Source organism: Solenopsis invicta, chromosome 15 (assembly GCF_016802725.1).
Source record: "Solenopsis invicta isolate M01_SB chromosome 15, UNIL_Sinv_3.0, whole genome shotgun sequence".
In the NCBI taxonomy this organism is placed as follows: Eukaryota; Metazoa; Arthropoda; class Insecta; order Hymenoptera; family Formicidae; genus Solenopsis; species Solenopsis invicta.
Genome location: NC_052678.1, coordinates 9,152,550 through 9,176,973, shown reverse-complemented (window position 1 = coordinate 9,176,973; position 24,424 = coordinate 9,152,550). Strand labels below are relative to the sequence as shown.

The 24,424-nt window shown below is 36.6% G+C and overlaps 2 protein-coding genes across 12 annotated transcripts; one reads left to right on the top strand and one right to left on the bottom strand.

Annotated features, from left to right (window-relative positions):
• Nucleotides 1–1,060: 1,060 nt before the first annotated feature.
• On the top strand, nt 1,061–23,735 carry LOC105196942 (glycogen debranching enzyme). 11 transcript variants are annotated; one of them, XM_039458056.1, is made up of 27 exons: nt 12,519–13,114; nt 14,241–14,478; nt 15,544–15,669; nt 16,401–16,521; nt 16,632–16,818; nt 17,082–17,292; nt 17,364–17,498; nt 17,574–17,792; nt 17,890–18,125; nt 18,218–18,430; nt 18,525–18,719; nt 18,808–18,937; nt 19,005–19,128; nt 19,235–19,500; nt 19,588–19,743; nt 19,833–20,041; nt 20,114–20,317; nt 20,393–20,625; nt 20,840–20,929; nt 21,009–21,186; nt 21,356–21,712; nt 21,794–21,941; nt 22,024–22,387; nt 22,467–22,675; nt 22,776–22,961; nt 23,068–23,304; nt 23,435–23,735. In XM_039458056.1, the coding sequence occupies exons 2-27, from the start codon at nt 14,368–14,370 to the stop codon at nt 23,498–23,500; spliced, it is 4,911 nt and encodes a 1,636-aa protein (XP_039313990.1). In that variant the 5' UTR covers nt 12,519–13,114; nt 14,241–14,367; the 3' UTR covers nt 23,501–23,735. The 11 variants fall into 11 exon arrangements, with proteins under 11 accessions (XP_025994345.1, XP_025994346.1, XP_039313990.1 ...); XM_026138559.2 differs by lacking the exon at nt 12,519–13,114 and having other exon boundaries at nt 15,544–15,663; XM_026138560.2 differs by lacking the exons at nt 12,519–13,114; nt 14,241–14,478; nt 15,544–15,669 and adding an exon at nt 1,061–1,413.
• Nucleotides 2,062–11,555, bottom strand: LOC105193084 (proteasome adapter and scaffold protein ECM29). Its single transcript, XM_011157414.3, has 28 exons — nt 11,320–11,555; nt 10,546–10,793; nt 10,348–10,466; nt 10,052–10,201; nt 9,694–9,972; nt 9,423–9,618; nt 9,256–9,341; nt 8,792–8,981; nt 8,553–8,698; nt 8,159–8,462; nt 7,901–8,087; nt 7,399–7,755; nt 7,148–7,323; nt 6,965–7,066; nt 6,671–6,877; nt 6,484–6,598; nt 6,209–6,392; nt 5,784–6,072; nt 5,463–5,696; nt 5,037–5,381; nt 4,803–4,959; nt 4,020–4,178; nt 3,803–3,934; nt 3,415–3,724; nt 3,146–3,329; nt 2,935–3,070; nt 2,631–2,840; nt 2,062–2,484 (listed from the first exon to the last, which is right to left on the bottom strand). Exons 1-28 carry the CDS (start codon nt 11,342–11,344, stop codon nt 2,282–2,284), a joined length of 5,430 nt encoding a protein of 1,809 aa, XP_011155716.1. The 5' UTR covers nt 11,345–11,555; the 3' UTR covers nt 2,062–2,281.
• Nucleotides 23,736–24,424: the final 689 nt, after the last annotated feature.

The window sequence follows — 24,424 nt, the reverse complement described above, 5'->3', positions numbered from 1 at the left end:
GATTTTCGACACGAAAGCGAGTGGACATTCATCTAGCTACGACATTATGGATGGGACGGTCGTTTTGGCCTATATTTTGATTTTTCTGATAGAGATAACTTTGAATTATAATCTTAATTTAATTAAAATTATAATTTTTCAATTCTTTAATCTTTATTTCACTTTTTGTGTAAAATGACGATTTCTGACATAAAAATTAAAATATTCTTGCGAATATGACTTCTCTAATCGTCAGTATTCTTACCAGAAAAAAGCTCGAGTGGCCATGCCTGCAATTTAGCTGATACGACGCCATCTCTGTAACGTGGACATACACTACGATGTCAATGTATAACCGAGCGCGCATACACAACTTCAAATTTTTCCTATGATCCTAACGGCTTTCGCGCAACCGATTGATTGTTTCGTCGCACCATGCCGACAATAATTTATGCGAATGCAATGAGGAATGGGGACAAGGCGCGAATACCGAGTTGTAGGAGCGAATAAACAATAGATACGAATACAGATTGACTCACCGTTCGCCGCTGGTTGCTTCGTCCAGCTCCATCTCGGCTGCTGCTCTGATCCAAGATCCTCCTTCTTTTGATTCACACTTGGTACGAACACACGATTTTTCCGTTTTCGGCACTTCCGGTATTTACGCGTCGAAAATTCGGAATACGAGGCAACGGAGAAAATGCGAAATACGATTGAACGCGACACAACTTCGCACACCGTGTCTCCGACCGTGTATCCGACACGACGGGTATTGAGGAAAGTCCGACAGTCCCATTTTATTGTCGACACGCCACGGCACTCTCGAGACTCGTACGGGACGATGAAGATGCGAATTGAAGTGCGCCGCGACGCGTTATGACTACGCGCCGTCCTGCTTGACCTACAGCACCTACAGACTGCCCGATCGTTGCTGTACTGCGTAACGGCGGCCGACGGCGGCCGGCGCGCGGGCGCTGCGGCGCAGGCGCGGCTAGCGCTGCTACGCAGTGCCACGTAGTACTACGCAATACAGTAACGGTCGGGCAGTCTGTAGCAGTCTGTAGGTCAAGCAGGATGGCGCGTAGTCGCTACGCGTCGCGGCGCATTTCAATTCGCATCTTCGTCGTCCCGTACGAGTTTCGACAATGCCGTGGAGTGTCAAAAATGAAGTGGGAGTGTCGGACTTTCGTCAACACCCGTCGTGTCGATTACGAGGCATGGTGTGCGAAGTCGTGTCGGCGTTCAATCGTGTTTCGCATCTTCTCCATTGCCTCGTATCCCGAATTTCCGACGCGCATAAATACCGAAAGTGCCGAAAACGGAAAGTCGTGCTTTCGTACCAATGTGAATGAAGACGAATCGTCCTTAGATCTCCAACGTACATTCGAGAGCTGTGGCCGAGACAGAGCTGGATGGAACGACTAGCGGCGAATGGTGAGTCAATCTGTACTCGTATCTACTATTTATTCGCCTCTACAATTCGTAGTATATTCGCGCCTCGTCCCCATTGCGTAAATTATCGGTACGGTGTGACGAGACGAGTAAATTGGTCCCGCGAAAGCAGTAAGACGCGAACGATTCTAAGGTAACCGTATACGCGCGCTTGGTGCTCTCTTCGCTAACCAAGTGTGCCAATATTATAGTGACGTGCTTTTCAAAAAGTCAATCTGTATTGGCATCGTAGTGTATGTCCGAAAATGATAGACAGATGTAAATTTGATTGAAATTTTGTCTAATTTTATAATAAAAAATATTTTACGATTGAGTAAGATTGCAGATTTTTCTAATTATGAATATCGCAATAATAACGTGATTTTTTCAGAATTTTAACCAAAATTTGAGTTAGAAGCTTCTCTTTGGCAGATACCTCCATAGAGGTATCTTGACCATCTTTGGTCAATTCTCAATTGTATTTTTAATTATCTGAATCTTTATTACAATCGATAAAAATGCCAGTCTGATGTAATTAAATCACACGCAAGTGACACCCACAGAATGATGAGATTATCACCTTTTATTTCTTTGAAATCTATTATCGAGGCATAATACAAAAGAGCGTAATAAAAAAAATGTTAAAAAGAATTTGTTTTAAATTACATTTTATTACGGAGTATAATACTATATTAGGCACATCTACATTTAACATATTAAATAAACACGCAATCATAATTATCAATCTTTTGTTATCATTCCGAGATCACCAACATCAACGACGGTATGCAGTATAACTTCGACATGTGCGAAGAATGAATTTGTTTCGGGTACCCGATACCATATGCAGACTTAATACAGTACGTGCTAGTTAAATTTTAAGCATTTCTTTAATATCAATTACTCTGGTTCGTATTTCTGGTTGGTTATCCTTCGCTAGATCGGGCAAGAGTTCTTTCAAAAGGCGTGTCATTTTCTCAAGCTGTTCATCATTATTCGTCTCGCGCATTTTTCTTGCTAACGAAAGAACTATGTTTAATGCTTCTTTTCTAATTTTGGTGAACTTCGAAATATCTGCAAAGAAACAATGTCAAACTGTACTTAAAAATAATACGCTCGTAAAAAATCTGTTGTTTAAATTATTTTAATATAACATTATAAAAGTTAAATAAAATTAATGCATTTAAGTATATCACATAATTTGTAATATATATACTTACTTATACAATATGATAATATTTTATTGAGATTATCGCCTATTTGATCTAATAGTTTTTTGTCTTTTAATGGCATTTCCATTTTGTTTATCTTTAATAAGACAAGTCTATCCACAAAGAGATTTAATGCAGTTAAGATAGCGACCTGGACAGACCTCGTACTATTTGGCAGTACCTTCTGACAATGAGTCACAAATTCTATGCAATATTTATCTGCAATCATGAGTTAATTTACATAAAATACTCTGCATGTTATAAAAATGCATTTTCACTAAATAAAATTTGCCTAAAAATATAATTTTACAACCTTGAGTCTCTTTGGTGGAAGGCCATGCTTTCCCAAGCACCTCATAAACTGTTTCTTGCAACTTCACATTATTTTCCTTTTTCTTCCTATTTTCTTCTACCGTGTCCTCCTCATTATCGTTATTTTTATCAGATACCTGAATTTAAAGCATATAAATATCATATTCACAATTTATCCCCCCCGCCCCATATCGTTGTCGGATGTATTTTACCTTAATCAATATTTCCTGTACAATTTCATATATTTCTGTAAACCTATCAATATCAAGTTCGTGCAAGACCATTGCAAACGCTTGTAATGCATATCGACGATACTCCGCATTCTCCTTCTTACTTTCCCTATGTAGTGTTACCACAACTGTATCTAACAACGCAGTGTCTGCGTTTAAGGCTTCTCTGCAATAAAATTCAAATCGTTAAATTTAACGAGTATTAAGTTATTTATAGTATAAAACTTCAAATCGATGTCTGACGTACGTACTTGCTATTACATGCTAATACAGCGAGAGCATTTAGTAGACGTTCCTTTCCGTTCCACGTTCTACCACGCAGACCATTGGTCAATATTTTTAGTAAAGTATTCCTTGCTTCTGCATCAATATTATGACCTGACTTTAAGGCAACGGTATGAACCGCGTTTGCTGCTTGCACTTTTGTAGTCCACGATGCCGACTCCAAAGCCGTGTGTAAAATATCGGTTATTGCTCGCAGATTTTGTACAATTCCTGCTTCAGTCCCGGGTGTTATTTCATTCCAAAAATCAGTCCATAATTCAACGGTGCTTTCGTTTCCTAATAAATAATCAAGAATATATATAAATGCAAGATTAAAACATACTTGTGACAAATTATAAATACTAAAATACATACCTGGTACCTTTTCCGCGTGCATCGCAAAGAAAGCAAGAGGAATGACTATTTTTTGATAATTTTTTAATTTTTCCTGATTATAATTATTTATAGACTGTAAAGTTTGTCCGATCGCTAATCTTATTGCATCATCTGTAATTTATATTTTTCCATAAAATAAAATTATAGAGATATTATAACAAGAATATACAATGCCATTGTTAGGCACTAAATATACCTTCGCGTTCTAAATACCACGTGTTCAAGGTATTAAATAATTTATCCAGACTAGAATCTTTAGCGGAGCCCACAATGTGTCCAATGCTAACTGCATTATTTTTTCTTACGGCAACGTTACGATCCAGTAAGCCATTGAGCAAGGCAGATAATACCTTAGCTGGGTGAAACAGTATGATTAATTACGATAGAAAAATTTCATAAAACATTAATAACAACTACTAAATTATGATTTCTCTCTCTCTCTCTCTCTCTTTCTCTCTAGTCTTTAGCTCTTGTCAGAGTGTAATGGCTCTTCAATGTATTTCTGTGTACACTTTTTACAATTTACACAAATATACAGGACCTACAGTTTAAACGCCAATTCCGAACGACCTGATTTATGCCTGTTTCCACCAACACAGATTAACTTTGATCTCAGTTTAATGTACTCTTATCTTTCTTTAGTTCTAAGAATTAAAAAAAGATAAAATGTAAGGTAAACTGAGATCAAAGTTAATCTATGTTGATGGAAACTGGTATTAGAGCGGTTCTCTTGATAAGATAATCTCGGTGGTTTGCCATTACCTTCCGAGAGGTAGTGATCGAATAAAATCAAATATTTCTGATTAATGGGATTTGAACCTGGATCGTTGGCACAGAAAGCAGACGCACAACTCTCTGCGCCACAATCATTACTCAAGTTCACAAAGAGTATTTTGTGAACCATTCAAACATGTAACTCTCTTCTTGTTTCCGTACAGCAAGAATATTTTGTATTCTTATAAAATTTTGAGTTACTAACCACTGTAAGGCTGCAACTCTGTTTTCAGATGCGTGCTGAGAAGAATCACGAAATGTGAACAGGCAATTTTTGTTCCAAATCCTATGCTGAACTTGATTAAATCTATCACTTTTGGCATTAAATCCTTTAATACATCCGCATCGACATATTGGATGCACTGCGAGAAAAAATTAAAAGCAAGATATTAAAACATACTTTATCGATTTTGCTTCCAAATTTATAATGAAAGTATACCTTCGTTATCGTATCCGATGCGTAGTGACCTTTGGCAGCATTCGCTCTAAGATTATCAACAGCTTCCTGAGTTTCCGTAGTCGCGCCACACACAGTACTCAAATACGAGAGCTTAGGATTTTCGGATTCACCGATCGTTTCCAATAATGACGGTATCAGATTGACGAGCGACGGCTTTAATAGAACGCCGGCCGTGGACACAAGTTGGGACACTGTTAGCAACGATATAGCTCTCACTGTATCCACGACATGGGTAATGCCAGTCTCGAGTAGTACAGGCAATATCGCTTGAATAACTTCTTTCCCCGCGTTACCGTGCGACGAATCGCAATGACGTATACAAACCTATGTAGGATTAACATAAATAAAAGATGTTGAATCTCTGGATCTTTGGTCGCACAAGTCATAAAAATACTCGCGCCTTACCTTACTAAGTATCTTAGTGGTATTCGTCGCGGCTAACCGCGTGCCCTCGTGAATATCGTCCATTACGCGAAACAGTTTCTTCCAGAGTTCCGGGCCACATTCGGCGAAGTCGAATTGAACATTTGTCCTTAAAAGATCTGCGAGAGCATTACAACAACTGATACGTACTCTCCACTCGTTATTCGTTAGATTATCAGTTACATCAGTCAATATTTCTTTATGATACTGTTCAATCTGATGATATATGAAAAACAAATTTTTACGCTTACAATATTATTGTACACATTAGACGCTGTTAACAAATAGTGTAATATTACTAACGGCTTTCGTCGTGGAAGGAACGATGGCTCGCCAAATGCTGGTCATACTCTGCTGGATCTTCGGCGTCGGGTCGAATTGATATCTGTACAATCGCGGTACAATGTTAGGCAAATATTTATTCAGTTCGTCCCTTGCGATATTAGCGATTGCTGCAAAACCGAACGCAGCTCCTTTTTTGGATGTCCATATCGCATTATGGTTCGCCAAATGCATAAAATAATACACGAGCTCGGGCTTTTGCAATTCTGTCGCGAGAGAACAGATTTCTCGATATGTTGATAAACTACCACTGAAAAGTTACATTATTTTTCTTTAAGTATCTAATAATCTTTCGTTATTAATAGAGCATAATGTTCAATAATCAATCTTTTAAATTCAGATATTTTTCATCTTAACACACGAAATGTTCTACATTTTAATCTTACCCTGATGGAGTTTTTCCCAGTTGACCTTCTTCAAATAATTTGGTATCGGCGGTAACTTGTTGCACTGTCCTGCGACCCTGCGTAAACTGATCCAATATTTTAGACACTAAAGCCTCACGTTCTTCTTGTTTGCTGTTAATATGCACCAAACTAAGACCTTTTGAAGCGATATCTTGTACAATATCTGTCACAATATTACGAGATAAAAGATGAAATCTTCCCGCTTACAGATGATAAAAAATTCATTAATACGATCAATAATTTATATTTCTTACCACTGTCATCTGAAAGAAAATCTATAAATGCATGATGAATCAGGGACAATTTTTCCTTTATGCATTCTCGTTGAACGTTGTGTTTTAAAAGTGCAAATAGCCACACACATACTGCCTTTAAAGAAACATCATACAATTGATTAAACATGATATTTTACCCTCTCTCTTTAAAATATGTCATATATACCTGTCGTAAGTTTGGATGAGGCACTTTGTATATATTAAATAATTCATTTAATACATGTATTAATAACTCGTCGCTCTCCTTACTGTACGGAACAATATATTCGGCGGGTAAAGTCGTCCAAGCATCTCTCGCTTCCGGAGAGGCTTGTCCTTGAACACAGCAAACCAAGGCTTCCCCCAGAATTAAATGGATTTCGATATCTTTCGTCTATTAAATATCATATATCATTATCACAGAATAATAAATATGTGAAAATTAATCGCGTATAGCACTAAAAGCAATAGATTTATGCACCTCTTTGACCGTTGCTATAATTTTGTTAGCAATGTTCGCGACGTGAGGAAAACACTCGCCAACACATAAGTGTCCCAATGAAAGCGCAGCTTTCTCTTTCATCTGAGAAAAGTAAAGGCTGAACTATAAGATTGAAAATCTACATAGTATTAAATATAAAATACTTAATTATGAGAAACAAACCTTAGTATTCAATTTGGCATTGGATAAGACGGAAAAAAGCGTTTCTACTATTGCTTTTTTGTTCAATTCATTATCACCTTCTACCGGCAAAGGTAGAGAATACGTTCTACCTAAGATGCCAACAGCTTGAATAGCCGCGTCCTTTAATAATATTGCGCTATCACAAAGATATGTACCTGAATAATAAACATAGTATTTTAATTATATTAAAAGTATTTATAATGTATCTTGTAATTGATATAAATACATACATATTGCTTTCACAATATCATTATAAGTCATCCAATTGCACAAATCCTCCTTATTTTCGTTTCGTTGTTGTATTAAATTTCTCTCCATCATATAAGTCAGGGTCATTAATGCGCCGTGCTGCGCTTCTAAATTTTTCCTATTCATAATGTTCATAATATTCGAAACATGTTTCTCGAATTCATTCTTCGGAAAGTAGCCAGTAATAGCGGCGTATATTTTCGCGGCTAATTGTCGTACGTCTTGTTTAGCGGAACCAAGCAAGGAACAGAGCCACGGGAGCTCCTTTTCGTACGATTTTATTATATAATGCGGAACGGACCCAATTACTTCTAATAATGCATTCAAAGAAATTTGATCTGTGGCAATAAAATAAAACACTCAACTTAGCATATCACATAACTACAGTTATTTTGAGTTCAATATCATATAACTATAATCATAATTATAGTTATATATTAAGCACAATATAATATATAATTGATTCTTATGATTACTTCTCACCTGCAGAAGAATGACTCAATAGTAAAATCATATCGACATAATTATTTAATATTTCTGGTTGATCTTTATATAATTTCTCCAAGTAACGCCCAATTAAAGGAGTATATTCGCACGGATGCTGTAGCGGCTCATTTCGCGCCGGAATATTAGCACTTCTGGCGAGGCAAATACGACAATAAGAAATAATCTGCAAGAATACAAATCATGATTGTAGAAATATTTTCATAACATTCACGGGCACTTCCAATAAGAACTTACTTCGGAAAACGTCGCAGCACTATATGGGAGTACTTGCTTATCCACGTTTCTGCCGCTACTTGCAGCGGGCATTCGCGATTGCATCTTCGAATAAATGTAAGTTACTAGCTTCACAAACTCGGGCAACAATATCTTGTTGCTAATTTGTTGATCTTCCTCATTTTTATGTACAACGCCATAAAGCGCTTTCATAGCTTCTGTACTTATCTCATGTTTGTTGTCACCACATGCTAATAATAAGAGATACCGAGATGGAGCATCATCGGGAGGAAACACAGTTGCAGCATAATGCATTGCCACAAATCTATTCGCAGAATAATATACGTTACACATAGATTAGAATGTATGTTATAATTAATATATGAGTATAATCTGTAATAGTCTAAATACATGCCTTACGCTTGATTCTGGTGATTCAATGTGTACTGACAATAGCGCATTCATCAATGCTATATTGTTCTCATCCTCTTTATTCAGTACGAATGCAGACGTCACGCAGATTAATGCATCTCTTACCGTGCGTCGTAACTCACCATCTGTCTGAAATATTAACAAAACGTTTTCACATTCATTTAACTCTTCATATGATTCAATAATCATTTTTATCATATTTTTCGAAAATCGAATACTTACAGACACAAGCGTGTCAAATAAGCTGTGCAACAAACTCAAATCTTTATTTATCAGAGATGGTATTCTTTGACCAAGCTGTCCAATGACTGTGTATGCCATCGGTTTGTGCACGTCGTCGCCTTCGGAGATCAATTTTATCATGCCATTCAAAATTACTCCCGCAACGCGGGTTAATGGTACAAGACTGCAGCTTTAAAAAAAATTTTTTTTATTTGCACAGTTCATTATGTACACAAATGTGTATTTTACATAATGAGACACAGTAGACGCCTATTTTTATACTGCGTATGTAAAGAAATAATTTATAAAAAATTTGCGAAGATGCGCATATAAATAAAAAATATAAGACATTTTCCTTAATGAAATAACTCAAAAAGATAAATTAATTTTTATTGAAAAATATTTAGCAAACGATAATAAAATAAAAGAAAAATTGATTGGCGAATAAATTGTGAAATACTTACTGCTGGACGATATTTGATGTAAACTGCAAGGTCAACGATTTTAACTTTGCATTCGTGTTTTTTCCATATAGTGAATCGAAAATAACCTGAATAAAAAAATGACAATTTATTATGTAACATTACGTTATGTAACTATTGGTATTTTTTTCAATTAGCATTTTAGGTACCTGAATACACGGCGGTATGATGAATCCCGCTTTAGTCACCCGACAAAGATACTGCAAAAGTTTAAGTCGAATTCGAGTGCTTGCGGGTTGTCGTTTCATTTCAGGTTTTACTTCTTTTTGTGTGGCTATTGCATCAGTACCCAGGAACAACGTGTAGAGCGGAGCTGCCAGTTGCATCGAGGACCAATCCAATGTGCTGAACAGGTGTATACAATAAAAATTATAGTTCCTATCTATACCAAACGCGAATTCTGACAGTTTTAATACGCACCCGACCATTTTTTTCAATTCTAAATCTGACATATTAGCAATGCTGAATCTGGTATCCGCGGCCGCTACAATCAAGTGTATCAGAATCTCAGTATCGGGGAAAAATCCGCCGGTGAGGAACTTAACAATGCCCAATTTTATCTGCTCGAGTTGCTCGGCCGTAGGCGGACTCTCGCCTATCACTCTTTTGAACGCGTACTCGCTTAACCCTGGTGGTACAGTAAACTGAGACCAATCGATGGTCTGACCTGATTGCTGATTTTCCGTTTGTCCCACAGATCTGACGAGATATACATGTATCACAGTCAGAGATTAAGTAGGTATCTAAAAATAATGCTATTGTACAAGGTATATCTCACCCATATGGCAACAATAGTACGTCAAGCATAAAATTTACGAGCTGCTTTGCCACGTAAGGCTTGTCTTGTAAACCTAAGAGAGACGCCCGCTTATCAGGATCTGTTGGAATATTGATATGTCCTAATGCTGGCATTATGATCAACATTAAGCTGAAACAGATCATAATCCGACATTTTTTATAACAAGATATAAATATATAAAATTTATCAAGAATCTCTTGCATTGAAGGTAAAGTCTGTTAAAATTTGTAAGCATAATTGATGTCTAAGAATTAAGAAATTTGCAACAGACAAACCTGTCTTGATGAGACAATGGTTTTCCCTCAATAGCATTTAGTACACTTGGAACCAATTCCGCTTGCTTGTTTATCTCCATTCGAGGATATCCCAACTTTATGTATATTATAGTGAAATTCTGCAATTGATACAAATATGCATTACAATGTCTTTTTGTGATCTTGATTAAAATAATTGATATAACAGTGCAAACATACAATCACAAATGAACTGGCAGCTGGATCTTGATACTGCAAGAGTAAAGCTTCAACTGGTAGCTGTACTTGAGGCCTGCTCTTTATTCTCTTGTTTATATGAATCAGCAGCTCCATCACTTTCTTTCTGACACCTTCCTGTGCACTGGACAATTTGAGCAGTACAGGAGGTAAGAATTTACAGACTGACGCCTGTAACTGCTCATCGGTCTCAGCGGAGCCCAGGCGAAGGAACACTCGCTCCAACAAAACTAAATAAAACAAACGGAATGAGGAGTACAATCGATATTGAATTTTCAATCTTTCCTATGGACGATCGCAGAAGAAAGGATTTTTTATCATGCATATTACATCTACAAGAATGAAAATGGAAACTAATTTATCGATCCATATTTATTTCAGCGACGTAATCGAGTGTCATCAGACGTGAGGTCATCGCGAAAAAAACGCTGACATCATGTGTCATCGATTCGGAGCAGCGTCAAGGGGATTTAAAGCGCGGTTTGACAACTATGGACACATGTCCGGGATACAATGCGGTGCAGGAGTATCGAGGGGATCTTCCCCGCAAATCTTCCCCGGAGTAGTTTTTTGTCTCTTCGGCATGACAATCGAGTTTACGCTCGGCCCGACCCCGCGTCCAACCCCGTTCTTCGCCTCCTCCCATCGACGTGCCGTGGAAGAGCGGCGTGACTCGCGGCCCGATCGTCGATCACGTAAAAGTCGTGCGTGAAAGGGATCAGTCCCTCACATCTCTTTTCTCTCGCGAGTACTTACTCAGCTCGTCTGTAGCCGCTGCCATTTTGAAAAAGTCTATAAAGAGGAGAAAGCGAATGAAAGGACGGCGAGGAATTGCTGTCGTCCGTAGAGTCGCGCGCGGTTCGGCGGCGCCGCGACGAGAGCTCGACGTCGGGATCGTTGGACTCTGCCGATCCTCCTATTTTCTTCTTCTTTCTTTTTCTTTTTCCTCTGCAAAGTCGACGTGACCGCGCGTGACGATCGTCGTACACGACGCGCCGCGTGTATCGCACCTCCCTCGCGACTTCGACGTCGTTTTACGTGGGGGCGCTATGAATTTCGGCCAGAGGTTAGGAACGCAGCTGCGACGTTCCGCGATGTTCTCGGTGTCCTCTTTTTTTTTTTTTTCTTACGACAGTCGTGCCCGTCAATTAACACGAATCTGTATTAAAAATTGGAGAGAGCGCGGTCTGCCAAAGGACTGATATTTCTGGTAAGCGCGTCAGAAAAACGCGCGAGACAATCGTGACAATCTTCGCATCTCTCTTCGATCATTCATCGACGTTGTCAGCGAGCTTTCGAGAAGAATCACAATGATCACGATAATTCTCGTCACTCTTCCATCGAAGCTAAAAAAAATCTCGCGTTCGTCGCGCGAGCAGTTTGAGATCGCTAAAAAAAAAAAGAGATTCTCGCAACTCGCTGGGTTGAGGTTAGAGTGTCACTTGCGAAAGCGATAAGCGAGCGACATGCGCGATCACGTGATTGTGATTTTTCAGGACGCGCGCGGTTTAAAAGGATGAGAAAAGTTTTGCAAGTTCAAGAAAATAACCTCTGTTAATTAAAAACAATGGAAACTCTCCAGAGATAGTCTCTTTTTTTCTCACAATCACTGCATGCAGCATCGGAGATCTGTCTCGCTGCGCTTTCGATCGATTTCGAGTATGAATTTTAAAATATTCTAAGATTTCTTATCCCATAAATTTAAAAAAATACTTTTAACTCTTTTAAATTTGATTACATTTTATCAGAAATTGTAGAACAAAATCATTGAAATTTTAGGATATTTCAAAATTAACATATGTAAAAAGTTCTGAAAAAAGATGCAGACTTTCTAATTATTTTTGTTCCAATTTGTATAAAAAAATCTAAAAAAATGTAAAATTATACAGAAATTTTGAAAAATTATATAATAAATTCTAAAAAAATTATTACCATTCTTAAAACTTTTACATAAGTGAAAACAGCCATTAAATAGCGAGAAGAAACGATTCTACCTCTGTACGGCTACAATAGAATCGATTTTCCCGCCAAGGGAATATCTGAAGTTGGTCGCGAGTCAAACCGCTTTTTTTTTGTGCCTGCGAATCACAATAAAAAAAAATACCAAAACAAAGGAACCGTCGCTTCTTTGCGCACGACTTTTCTCTGAAGAGACGTTTACGTGATATTAAGTGCCGCTTCCAAATTTGAACGCAAATCCTGACATTTTCGAGTGGAGTAGCCCGAAGTTAGCCGCGCGTACTGCAGACCAATGAGCACCGCGCCTCGGACGATACAAAATCCGCATTTTGCCGCCACGATGTATTCGCCTTCTCCCTCCCTAATCTGCGTGATTGTTTGTCGACCTTCAGCCCTGTCTTTTCACGCGGTAGAGGTCAACTTGCGCCAAGCTCCTCGTGCCTGATCGAATGTGAGCATACAGCGTTTGTACTGCGTGATCACGCGATATCACTCCATCGCAGACCAGCAAACGTAAATAGCTCTCGGAATACTGCCGAAACGCTGAAGGATATTTTCCTCGGATGTTGCCTCCGCCACGTGCTTCTGTGTGGTGAGCGTGTGTGTTCGCGTGTGTGTCCGACAGGTTCTAATTGAGTTCCAGCTACGTACAACGTAAACGTGCGATCAAAAACGTCTTCGTCGAGCTGTCTCTCGGTGTAAACATCTTTGTACTCGCGGTATTTTCGCTCTCGCATGGAGGATAATTAGCTTACATGTTATTATCATTGTTATCATCACCCAGTAAGCAAAAACCATTAAAGCAACATTTAGAAATGTTAGTTTTATGTGTATATTTTTAAACATTTTTAAATAATATTGTATAAACGTTTTATAAAGATTGTTACATGATTTTTTTTTTAATGTTTTGAAAACTTATCTTAAAGTCATAGTCATAGTCAAAATTTGTTTATATTGATGTTGTATACAACGTTAATACATTTGAAAACATAACATGTTGTTAAATATCATAATAACAGCAATAGTTTTATGCTTAATGAGTATGCATTATTGTACCATTACATTGAACATTATGTGTCCCTTTGTTTACATGTCATTTTGCATTTGTATTTGTGAAATTAACTGACTTGGCCACAATTCTCGTTCCTCATCTTATAAATCATAATTGCTAATCATTCTAGACTTCTTACGTAAAAAGCAATTTATATCACTTTTTCATGTTTGAAGGAAAAATGCATGATACATACAACAGAGATCTGCATCGTCTGTATTGCGAAATTGCGTTAATATCTTTATATAGTGTATTTGTGCATATACAAATTAAAATAATTGTTAACAGAAAATATTAATAAAGATTATTAATTCATTACTACATATATTCTTGTATTTTTGTTTTAATATAGTAATATATTAATTTAGTATAATTCTAATATTTTAATTTAACGTAATTCTGTTTTACAAAAAGGATATTTCACACTAATTCCATACTAACATATATGAACAATCTGTTATAATTTCTTTTGCTTTATTGATTAAATTACTGTACAACAACATTTGCATAAAATATGATGTAAGTACTAAAATTTTACTAATATATCTAAAATGTGTTTTTAACAATTTCTGAGTGACATAAGATATAGATATCAAAAAATGTGTGTTATATAACATTCTGCATTTTAGCTGCACTTAGTAGCTTTTATTTTATATATCTGTTATAGGTAACACGCATACAGGGCTTTGCTTATACATAATAAAATGTGGGCAGGTGCTACAATATTATTTTTTTAATAAATCATCCATACTGATCAGCTTAAAAGCGTGCAATTAAATTCACTCACATTGACAATGTCACGGAGACTGAGACGCTTTGTTTGCAATGCAAGAAACACGCTCATAAGGATTTTTAGACGCCTTCTGCTATTTATCCATAGATACCTCGGTAGAGAATTTAATGCTGTAAGTACTGTGAAGATTGCGAGATCATACATAGAGACAAATATCATTCTTGTGCAATTAAAAAAAGCGATTACTCAATTTTAGTTTTCTTTTAAATAACGGTTATCTTTATGAGAAATATTTTCTTGATAATCTTAAAATGTGACTCATTTACTTGTATCAAGTTATGTACTTAAAGTTTTTCTGAATAAACACAGAAAAAAATATCTATACTGTAGATTACTTGAATTAAGTAAATATTACTTGAAATCTATCATAAAATCATCAAATTTAATTCAAATATATTGAATCCTACTAATTTAATATTTCAAAAATGTTATAAGTTAAAATAAAAACTTGATTTGGTTATTATTCTTGCTTCTTTTCAATAATATTGTAATATTCTTTGAAAGAGTTTAAATTCTTTTTTTTTTTTAGTACACGAGTTTTTCTAAAATTTGTGTGATGAATTTTAAGACTATTATCAAAAAAATATTCTTTGTTAAAGATAAAAAAAACCGATAGAAAACGATAGAGTCCAGGTTAAGAAACCTGATTCAAAACAATAGAACTCTATTGTTTTGAATCAGGTTTCTTGATCTAGACTATCGTTTTCGTTTTTTTTTTATCAGGGTGTCTCTGTGTCACACACACACACACACACACTCTCTCTCTCTCTCTCTTTCTCTCTCTCTCTGCGTCTCAAGTGAAGAGATCTCGCTTTCTCTCTTTTGTTCTCTCTTTCTCTCTCTTTTCCCCCCTCTCTCCTCTCCCTCTCTTAATTAAGGAAGTTTCTCTCCATCTTTATTTCTTTTTTTTTAGGTGTTTATTCATTACAATTGAATAATTCTATTTTTCTTGTCATTAATAGACATTTAGCTACCATTTACTTATTCATATTTTTATCATTAATTGTAAACCTTTAATAAATTATTGTTACACTTGTTGACTGGATCTCATTTCTTTTGGTGCTGTCTTTCCACAAAACAACTATTAAGTTTAAATAAGATCATTTCTAATACTTTTCTTAGAAGTAAAATTGATATTTTTTTATGCATATGCTTAATAAAAAAAAAAAAATTTTAGCAATACGATCTTTTGATGACAGTCAAAAATTGTCTGTACTTGGCATATTTATTAGAGCACGGGAGACAAGTCCTGCGGCAGAAAGCAGTTAGTATCGGGACTACGGTATTTGTAATCCTAGTAAGGGTAAGAATAGCTGCTTCCTTTATACATGCTCACACAGCAGAAACGCCGTAATGTAATATCGTGCACGCTTGCTAACTGCTTTATGCCAATAACTTATATTAAGGGCTTTTACTCTGCCGGCTAAACGCACACCCGCTTTCTGCGCTCAAGGCATATTGTCCTTTCGTAAGCTCTCCTGCAGAACTGGAACTTGGTCTTGAGAACCTGGTGAAATTTATTCCATTTCCTATCTTTTTCACAAATCGCGCATTATTGTTTAAAAAAATAACACTATTAAAAAAATTAATTTTCTCAGAAAAGAGATAAAACTATTTTTCAACTTGACAGAAAATTATTGTTTACTCAAATAATATCAGTACAAAAAAAATACATTGAAAACAAAATTTTTGATATTAAGTAAATATATTTATTTTAACTTAATTTAACTAATTTTTAATTTTAATATTATTTTTTATATTTGCTAATAAATATTAGTAAACGTAAAATAATTTCTTTATAAACTTATGAAAAACTTCTTTAAAAATTAAAGAAATAATTCTAAAATATTTATTTAATAACAAAAAATTTTGCAATGAGTAGAATAATATAAATTGTAAAATAGTTTTTTCCTTTCTTCTGGGAAACACTCTTAATTTTTTTAGTTGTGTCACAAACCAAAGGTGCAAAACGCTTTCTATTCTGTCACATGCAAGAAATATCTGTTGTGTTTTCAAAATTCTCATAATTTCCAGACAACTGAAACCATGTTCCGACATCCTTCGTCACTACGCTCCACGACTGATGAACAAATAAGAGTCCTAACTCTAAACAATGGGGAACATCTGGATGGAATATTATACAGATTGAAAAAAGGTTTAAAAAAAATTGCTTTTCCCAAAATTACCTTGTATTTTTTAAACTGTTGTATTTCGACGATTTTTTTGTAGCATACTTTGCTGTAAATGATTTTTGCCTTTTCGTAGGTTGGATAGTTGAGTTTCGACTCGGAGCCTCCCTTCTTGGAAAAGCGCTTGATGTTTTTATAAATCATCCGTTGTCGGCTGATAAGGAATTTGAGAGGCATACTTATTATCAATTACAATGGGTTGACGAATCGGCGAGCATACATTTAACTTTACCTGGATCATTCCATTATTATGTCACTGATCAGTAAGTGGATTGAGAGTATTACGAGTAGGATTTCACAAAAAATATGAATATTTTTGTTTTGAGAATATCTTTATTTTTGAAATGTTAAATATTGCAATAAAATTATATAATGCTAATCAGATGTAATTTATATGAAGAAATGTTGTAGTTTTATTAAGACAAATATATTTTTATTTATCAATAATAATTTTCATGATGTTAGAGGAAATATTTTTTCTGTATAAGATTTTCTCTTAGTAACGAGTTACATGTTTGCTTCTTAGAGTGGAGGGGCGCATAAAATCCATTGCATCCGGATACTTGCTGGTGGATCCTGAGTTGAAAGTTGGTCAAAATGAGGAGAAACTACCTCTTGATTGCATTCAAATCCAAACAGTTCTGGCAAAGAGTTTAGGACCTTTTTCTACATGGGAAAGTAAATTATTGGTAGCATTAAATTCTGGATATAATGCAATTCATTTTACGCCGATACAGGTAATGCTCGTGCGTAATACACAACATGAAAATACAATATAATTGTAATAAACGAGAGGTTTATGTTTTAGGAATTAGGACAGTCTAAATCGTCATATAGCCTGAAGAATCAAGCCATGCTTAATCCCCTTTTTAATGATAATAATAAGATAATTACTTATCACGATATCAAAACTCTCACAAATAAAATGCGAACTGAGTGGAAGGTAAATGATCATATCATAAAATAAAACGCGTATTCCCACAAAGTATCCAAATATATTATTCAACGTACATTACAGATGTTGAGCATATGCGACATTGTTTTAAATCACACAGCGAATGAGAGCCCTTTCTTGGTTTCTCATCCGGAATGCACGTACAACTGCATCAACAGTCCTCATTTACGTCCGGCATATATCTTGGATGCAGTACTGTTTGAATTGACAACCCAAGTGGCTTCTGGAGCCTGGGAATTTAAAGGTATTCCCACCGTGGTTGACACCGAGGATCATTTAAATGTAAGTCGCAAATCATTATTCCTCCGATGATTAAAATTTAATGCTTTCGTTCCTGTATCAACATGCCCTGTATTTAATGCACGCATTTTGTCCTTAGGCAATTCGTCACGCTCTCAACACTCATTTCTTGCCACTAGTAAAGATACACGAAATGTATATCGTCGATATCAACGAAATTGTAACAGAATTCTTAAACTTGGCGCGCAATGAAATGCCGCAAGACGTAAATAATACGGTGACGGAAGACATCATAGTGATTCAAGATCCTGCTTTTCGTAGATTAAAATCAAATGTAAATATGCAGCTCGCCCTGAAGAAGTATAACACGTACAGGTAAAATATGTAGATACGATAGACGTATAGGTAATATTTTTCTTACGTCTACTCTTACAAATATTTATAAATAATTTTTTTACTTTATGTAGAGCCGATTGCTTTGATGAAGAGACTCGTTTGAAACGATGTGCAGAGGACTTGAAGAATAAATTACAAGAACTCAACGAAGTTATTATCAACGATGTACAAAACCATCTGAACGCTGCCGTTGAGAATAGTATTGCTGGAATAAGATATTTCAGAGTACAATCCGATGGTCCAAGACTCAAAGAGATTAGCGAGAAACATCCTCTTGTTCCAAGGTAATTTTATTCAAATTTATGTATATTATTACGTTATATTATAATATTTCTATGATAAATGACTTTATTGATATGACAACTTTACATTTTGCAGATACTTTACTGATTATGGCGCACCTAAATCTTTAACAGAAAGAGAAAACATAATGTATTCGAGTGATGGATGTTATCTCATGGCGCATAATGGTTGGGTCATGAATGGCGATCCTTTGAAGAATTTCGCGGAGCCCGATTCCAAAGTGTACATTCGAAGAGAACTTATTGCTTGGGGAGATAGCGTGAAACTTAGGTAAAAATACCAATTAAATATTCAAGTTTTCAACGAATTATTAGCGAAAAATGCAATATGTAATTTAAAATATACGCGTAATTTACAGATATGGGCAGAAACCAGAAGATTGTCCTTTCTTATGGCAGCATATGACGGCTTATGTGGAGCAAACAGCACAAATATTTGATGGTGTTCGACTAGACAATTGTCATTCCACCCCGATTCCTGTTGCTGAGGTATATCACAATTCTAAACCACCTTAACGTCATAAAGTTTTACTAAATACCGTAATTCTCTTTGCAGTATATGCTTGACGCTGCACGACGAATCCGCCCAGATCTCTATGTTGTCGCAGAATTGTTCACCAATTCCGATCAAAAAGATAACATCTTTGTAAATCGTCTCGGCATCACATCTTTAATAAGAGGTTGTCATCCTTTTTTGAAATTGTCGTTTGATTAATATTTTTGAAATATAAATATTAAGGATACATGTTATGAATAAAAATATACATCAAAACTGTTACATTACAGAAGCTATGTCTGCATGGGACAGTCACGAACAAGGGAGATTAGTATATCGGTACGGAGGAGAGCCGGTTGGAGCATTTCTACAATCACGAAATCGGCCGTTAGTGCCGAGCATAGCCCACGCCCTGTTCATGGATGTGACCCACGACAATCCCAGTCCAGTGGAAAAACGAAGCACCTTTGATCTACTTCCGAGCGCTGCGCTTGTATCGATGGCATGTTGTGCCAGTGGCAGCAATCGCGGATATGACGAATTAGTGCCTCATCATGTAAGCTGCTGTAGTGCAAACTGAAATTTTGATACAGTTTGTCTGTTAATGAACTACTATTTATTCAAAAGATTTTATTTTCTTTAGATACATGTAGTGGATGAGGAAAGGCAATACACTTCTTGGACGCACGATGATATAACGGACAATGTTGAGTTTGTTAACTCGAAAACTGGTATAATTACGGCTAAAAAGGCACTAAACGATCTTCATTACATGCTTGGTCAACAAAAATTTTCACAAGTAAGCTGTCAATTGCTGATTTTCCGCATTTTATGTATTTTAGAAAACTAAAATGTCTATAGCAGCTAAAAATATTTATCTGCTCATAGGTATTCGTTGATCAAATGGATACTGACATAGTGGCTGTAACGAGACACTCGCCGACCACTCACGAGAGTGTAGTTCTGGTCACGTTCACGGCATTTAAACATCCAGATTGCAACGCTCACGATCTTCGAAGGCATGTAAAACCACTGAGAGTGGAGGGTATAGTGGAGGAAATTATTTTAGAAGCGTCGCTCTCGCACGTTGATGCCAAGTAAGCGGTAAATTTTATTCTTTTGAAGAGAAAAAGTTACATATTTATTAATCGATGTAAACCGCTTTATAGAGATGGCAAATCCCCTTTTCTTTCGCATCAGAAATATATAAAGAATGAAAACTTCATAAATGGATTGTCCGAATATACGTTGAGCCTTAAACAACATATACAGTGCTGCGACTCCACGATAATCGAGAAAGTCGATTCCGGCGATCCTAAGATCACGCAACTCAACTTTGTCAATTTCCAACCCGGTTCCGTTATAGCTATACGGTAAAAACTAAAAATTCCCGTTTCCGAAATTACGATATATCCGAATTGTTAATTTAAGTACAAATTTAATTTCAGAGTGACTCTCCACGCGAATATAATACCTGCTTTAAGGAAGCTCCAAGACACTATCTCGCAGATTATTTCAAATGAAAAATCAGACTTACATGATATAATTTCTCGCATGGATTTCTCGGATTTGAATAAAACCTTGTACAGATGTGACCAAGAAGAACGAGATGAAACCCAAGGCAAATTTGGGGTATACAATGTGCCGGGATATGGACCGTTAGTATATGCTGGATTGCAAGGTAATACACTGCATATTTAATTATTATTAAATTAAATATTGAATTGAACAATATTAAAAATATATGTAATTATCGTTATTTAATTGAATATGAAATACATATTTAAAAACTTTAAATAAAATATAAAACTATAATTGTACAACATATACTGACACAAGTTTTATATTTACCGTTTTATATTACCGTTTAATAAGCGTCTTATTTCACATATCAGGCATTGTATCCTTACTGGCTGATATTCGTCCGAATAACGATCTAGGACATCCCTTGTGTGTCAATCTTAGACAGGGTAACTGGTTGATAGGTAATGTATAAAAAATAATTTTTGAAAAATAATTAGTAGATAGAACGATGTCATAAAAACAATCATTGAAAATTGTCAGATTACGTGTGGCAGCGCTTAAAAGAAGATGACGGCACTAAACCTCTTGGCATGTGGCTTGAGCAAGCGATGAAACCATTCGAGTTAATCCCGAGATACCTTGTGCCAAGTTACTTTGATGTTATAATCGTGAACATTTATAGGATTCTATTGGATCATTGTTACAATTTGATGTCGAAGTAAGTATCAAAATGAAACGACTAGTTCTATAATAAGCTTTTATAAATTCTCCAAATCAATATTTTTATTGTGCTTAAAGATTGGAGTATTCAATAATTATGTATCGTATTATCTACCATTAATTTAATATTATTATTAATCGATATAAATAATTTAATATTATTTCAGCTTTGTTCAGAATGGAACTACATTTATTAAATTACTGAGTTTGATCTCGGTACAAATGGGTGGCACAGTAAAATCGTCGCAATTGCCGGATTTGTCGCCGAATCTCAGCCCGCCTAAGCCTAAAACTAAAATTTATGACGGAGTGGCTAAGCAAACGTGTTTAACGTTATCGGCAGGTTTGCCACACTTCGCGACTGGTTATACGAGAAATTGGGGTAGAGATACCTTCATCGCTCTGAGAGGGCTGTTTCTTCTGACAGGCAGGCATGACGAAGCAAGATTCATTATCCTTGGATTCGCCGGTACTTTGCGACATGGCCTGATACCTAATCTACTCGATAAAGGAAGCAATGCGAGGTATAATATGTTTTTTAAAAGCATATGCATTGTTAGGATAATTTTGCAAAGCTAAGCTTTATCATCGATCTTCTGTAACAGATACAATTGCCGCGACGCTCTATGGTGGTGGCTCTACACCATAAAATGTTACGTCGAAGAAGTCTCTGACGGTGTACATATCCTTTCTGATAAAGTCTCGAGATTGTTCCCAACTGATGATTCGTCAGCTTTGCCAGCGGGGCAACATGTATGTCTTAAAAAGCAACTGTTTTGCAATTGCGATTATAATTTAAAGCTGCGCATTACGTGACATATAAAAATGGTTTCAGGATCAATCGTTGTACGAAGTAATTCAGGAAGCTCTCACAATACATTTTCAAGGTCTCTGCTTCAGAGAGAGAAATGCCGGGAGACAGATCGACGAGCACATGACCGACCGCGGATTTAATAATCAAATCGGCGTTCACCCCGAAACCGGCTTCATATTCGGCGGCAACGATGCCAATTGTGGCACCTGGATGGACAAGATGGGATCTTCCGAAAAAGCTGGTAATAAAGGCAAACCGGCTACTCCGAGAGACGGCTCCGCTGTAGAAATAGTCGGACTGAGCAAATGTGTTCTTAGTTTTTTGGCTGAGTTGTATAAGCAAAATCTTTTCCCGTACGGCAGCGTTCAACGTAAAAGTCGCGACGGTAAGGATACCGAGAACAACTTCGTCTAAATATAATTGAGAAATTCGCATCATCCTAATTATAATTACATGAACTATAGGTAACGTAATAACTTGGAGTTACAAGCAATGGGCCGACAAAATTCAAGAAAACTTCGAGAAGTACTTTTATGTGAATGAGATTCCCACGCCAGGCGAGTTGAAACCCAATTTGATCCATCGGCGAGGTATAATCAAGGACAGTCACGGAGCGACGCAAGAATGGGCAGATTTTCAGTTACGACCTAACTTTCCGATCGCAATGGTTGTGGTGAGTATTACAACGTTTAAAAATATTCTGCAAAGTATACTATAGGAAAGAAATATTTTTTATAACAAAGTCGCGGTGCTACATAATGATTCACAAATAGGCTCCGGAACTGTTTAATCCTCATCATGCTTGGACAGCGCTGAAGAAAGCGGAGGAGCTACTACTAGGACCATTGGGAATGAAGACGCTAGATCCTGCAGATTGGGCGTATAACGGTTATTACGACAATTCCAACGATAGCACCGATACTAAAGTAGCGCAGGGATGGAATTATCATCAGGGGCCTGTAAGTATCCTTTATCGCAATCGCATATTTGTCAAAATATATAAAAATTGAGATAGACAATTTAACAGTCATGTAATGTGTGTTTCTAACTTTAACATCTTTTCAGGAATGGATTTGGCCAATAGGATATTTTCTGCGAGCACGTTTGCATTTTGCGTCGTTAATCTACGATAAAGATGAATTACATCGTACGATCGAGTCGACCGAAACTATTATTTCACGACATTTCATCGAAGCGTCCACCAACTATTGGAGAGGCCTTCCTGAGCTCACTAACAAAGACGGAGCTTATTGCGCAGATAGCTGTCGCACCCAAGCGTGGAGCGCTTCAACTATATTAGAGGTTTGTGCTCAAAACAAACAAACAATATTTCTTCTGGTATTTCTCACGATCAGTATTGTCATTTATGAGTCATCAAAGATGTCATTTGTGTAAAGCAGTATTATTTAATATCCATTTGTTTTGAATTTAGGTACTATACGACTTGCAAAAGCTCAAACGGGAATTGCAATCTGAGCAAATGAAATCCGGGTATTGATATCATTTTGCGTGTGTTTATCATCACCAGCTACGCTTAGAGCAATTAAAATTAGAGGCGAGACATAGTGGTGCCAGGAGCAGAATGGATGACACGAACATGAGCTTTCTCAACGGAGCAGTAACCGCCACACCGCGCACACCAGAAACACACGCATATTATATTCCGCACGTAGATGTAACGAACTTGCAAATTCGCAAATCTATAGTTGCTACAGTTGATAATGCATCCGCAAGGGATGATACTCTTATTACCGCCAACGAAAGATCGATTTTTACGATTGATGCAAAACGCGATAGCTCAAATTTCGGTAGCTCGTACGATCCGAGAAAGATTCTATCAGATGTAAGAGACGAAGAATCTGATGATCAACAGAAAGTTGAGAATTATAATCGACAGCAAACAACGATTGGAAACAATGAATCTACTATTCAAACCCTATCAAACATCAATCACGTTTACGAGGAAATTAAAGCGATTAAGGAGCCACGCGGTAATTCGTACGAGTACAACATTCGAGATAACTACGAGAAGTGTAGTCCCGTCACGGCGAAGAGTTCAATAGAAACACTTTCCTTGCCGCAGCACGCGATCTGCAGAAAGTACGCGAGAATAAAAGGCAGTCCAGTATATACCGATCGCTTGATATACACGAAAGAGTCGTTGTTCGCTGTAGAAGTGATTCTGTGTCAGCGTGATGACGTTTCATGCTTCAGATATTCGTGCGAGAATTCCGAAGATATTATCCACTCGCAATACAATCAAAGTCGAGACTGCATGTTGGTTTACAGTTATGCAAAGACCAACGCTGCGGGTATTCTCTACTCTCAGTGCTGGCCCCGAGATGTCTTTGACCTGCAATCTTTGTTAAAGCCGAGCATTCACGTTGTAAATTGCGCTCGCTGCAACCTTGTAGTGAACACC

What these genes read in the sequence shown, in the direction of transcription:
- LOC105193084 (XM_011157414.3), bottom strand. Translation starts at nt 11,344, where the DNA reads ATGGCAGCGGCTACAGACGAGCTGA. An exon ending in CTGCCAGTTCATTTGTGATT is followed by an intron (nt 10,467 to 10,545) that starts GTATGTTTGCAC and finishes TATCAATTGCAG; the next exon opens with AATTTCACTATAATATACAT. An exon ending in GAATTGAAAAAAATGGTCGG is followed by an intron (nt 9,619 to 9,693) that starts GTGCGTATTAAA and finishes ACACCTGTTCAG; the next exon opens with CACATTGGATTGGTCCTCGA.
- LOC105196942 (XM_039458056.1), top strand. Translation starts at nt 14,368, where the DNA reads ATGTCACGGAGACTGAGACGCTTTGTTTGCAATGCAAGAAACACGCTC. An exon ending in CCCCGATTCCTGTTGCTGAG is followed by an intron (nt 18,938 to 19,004) that starts GTATATCACAAT and finishes TTCTCTTTGCAG; the next exon opens with TATATGCTTGACGCTGCACG. An exon ending in TCAACGTAAAAGTCGCGACG is followed by an intron (nt 22,388 to 22,466) that starts GTAAGGATACCG and finishes CATGAACTATAG; the next exon opens with GTAACGTAATAACTTGGAGT.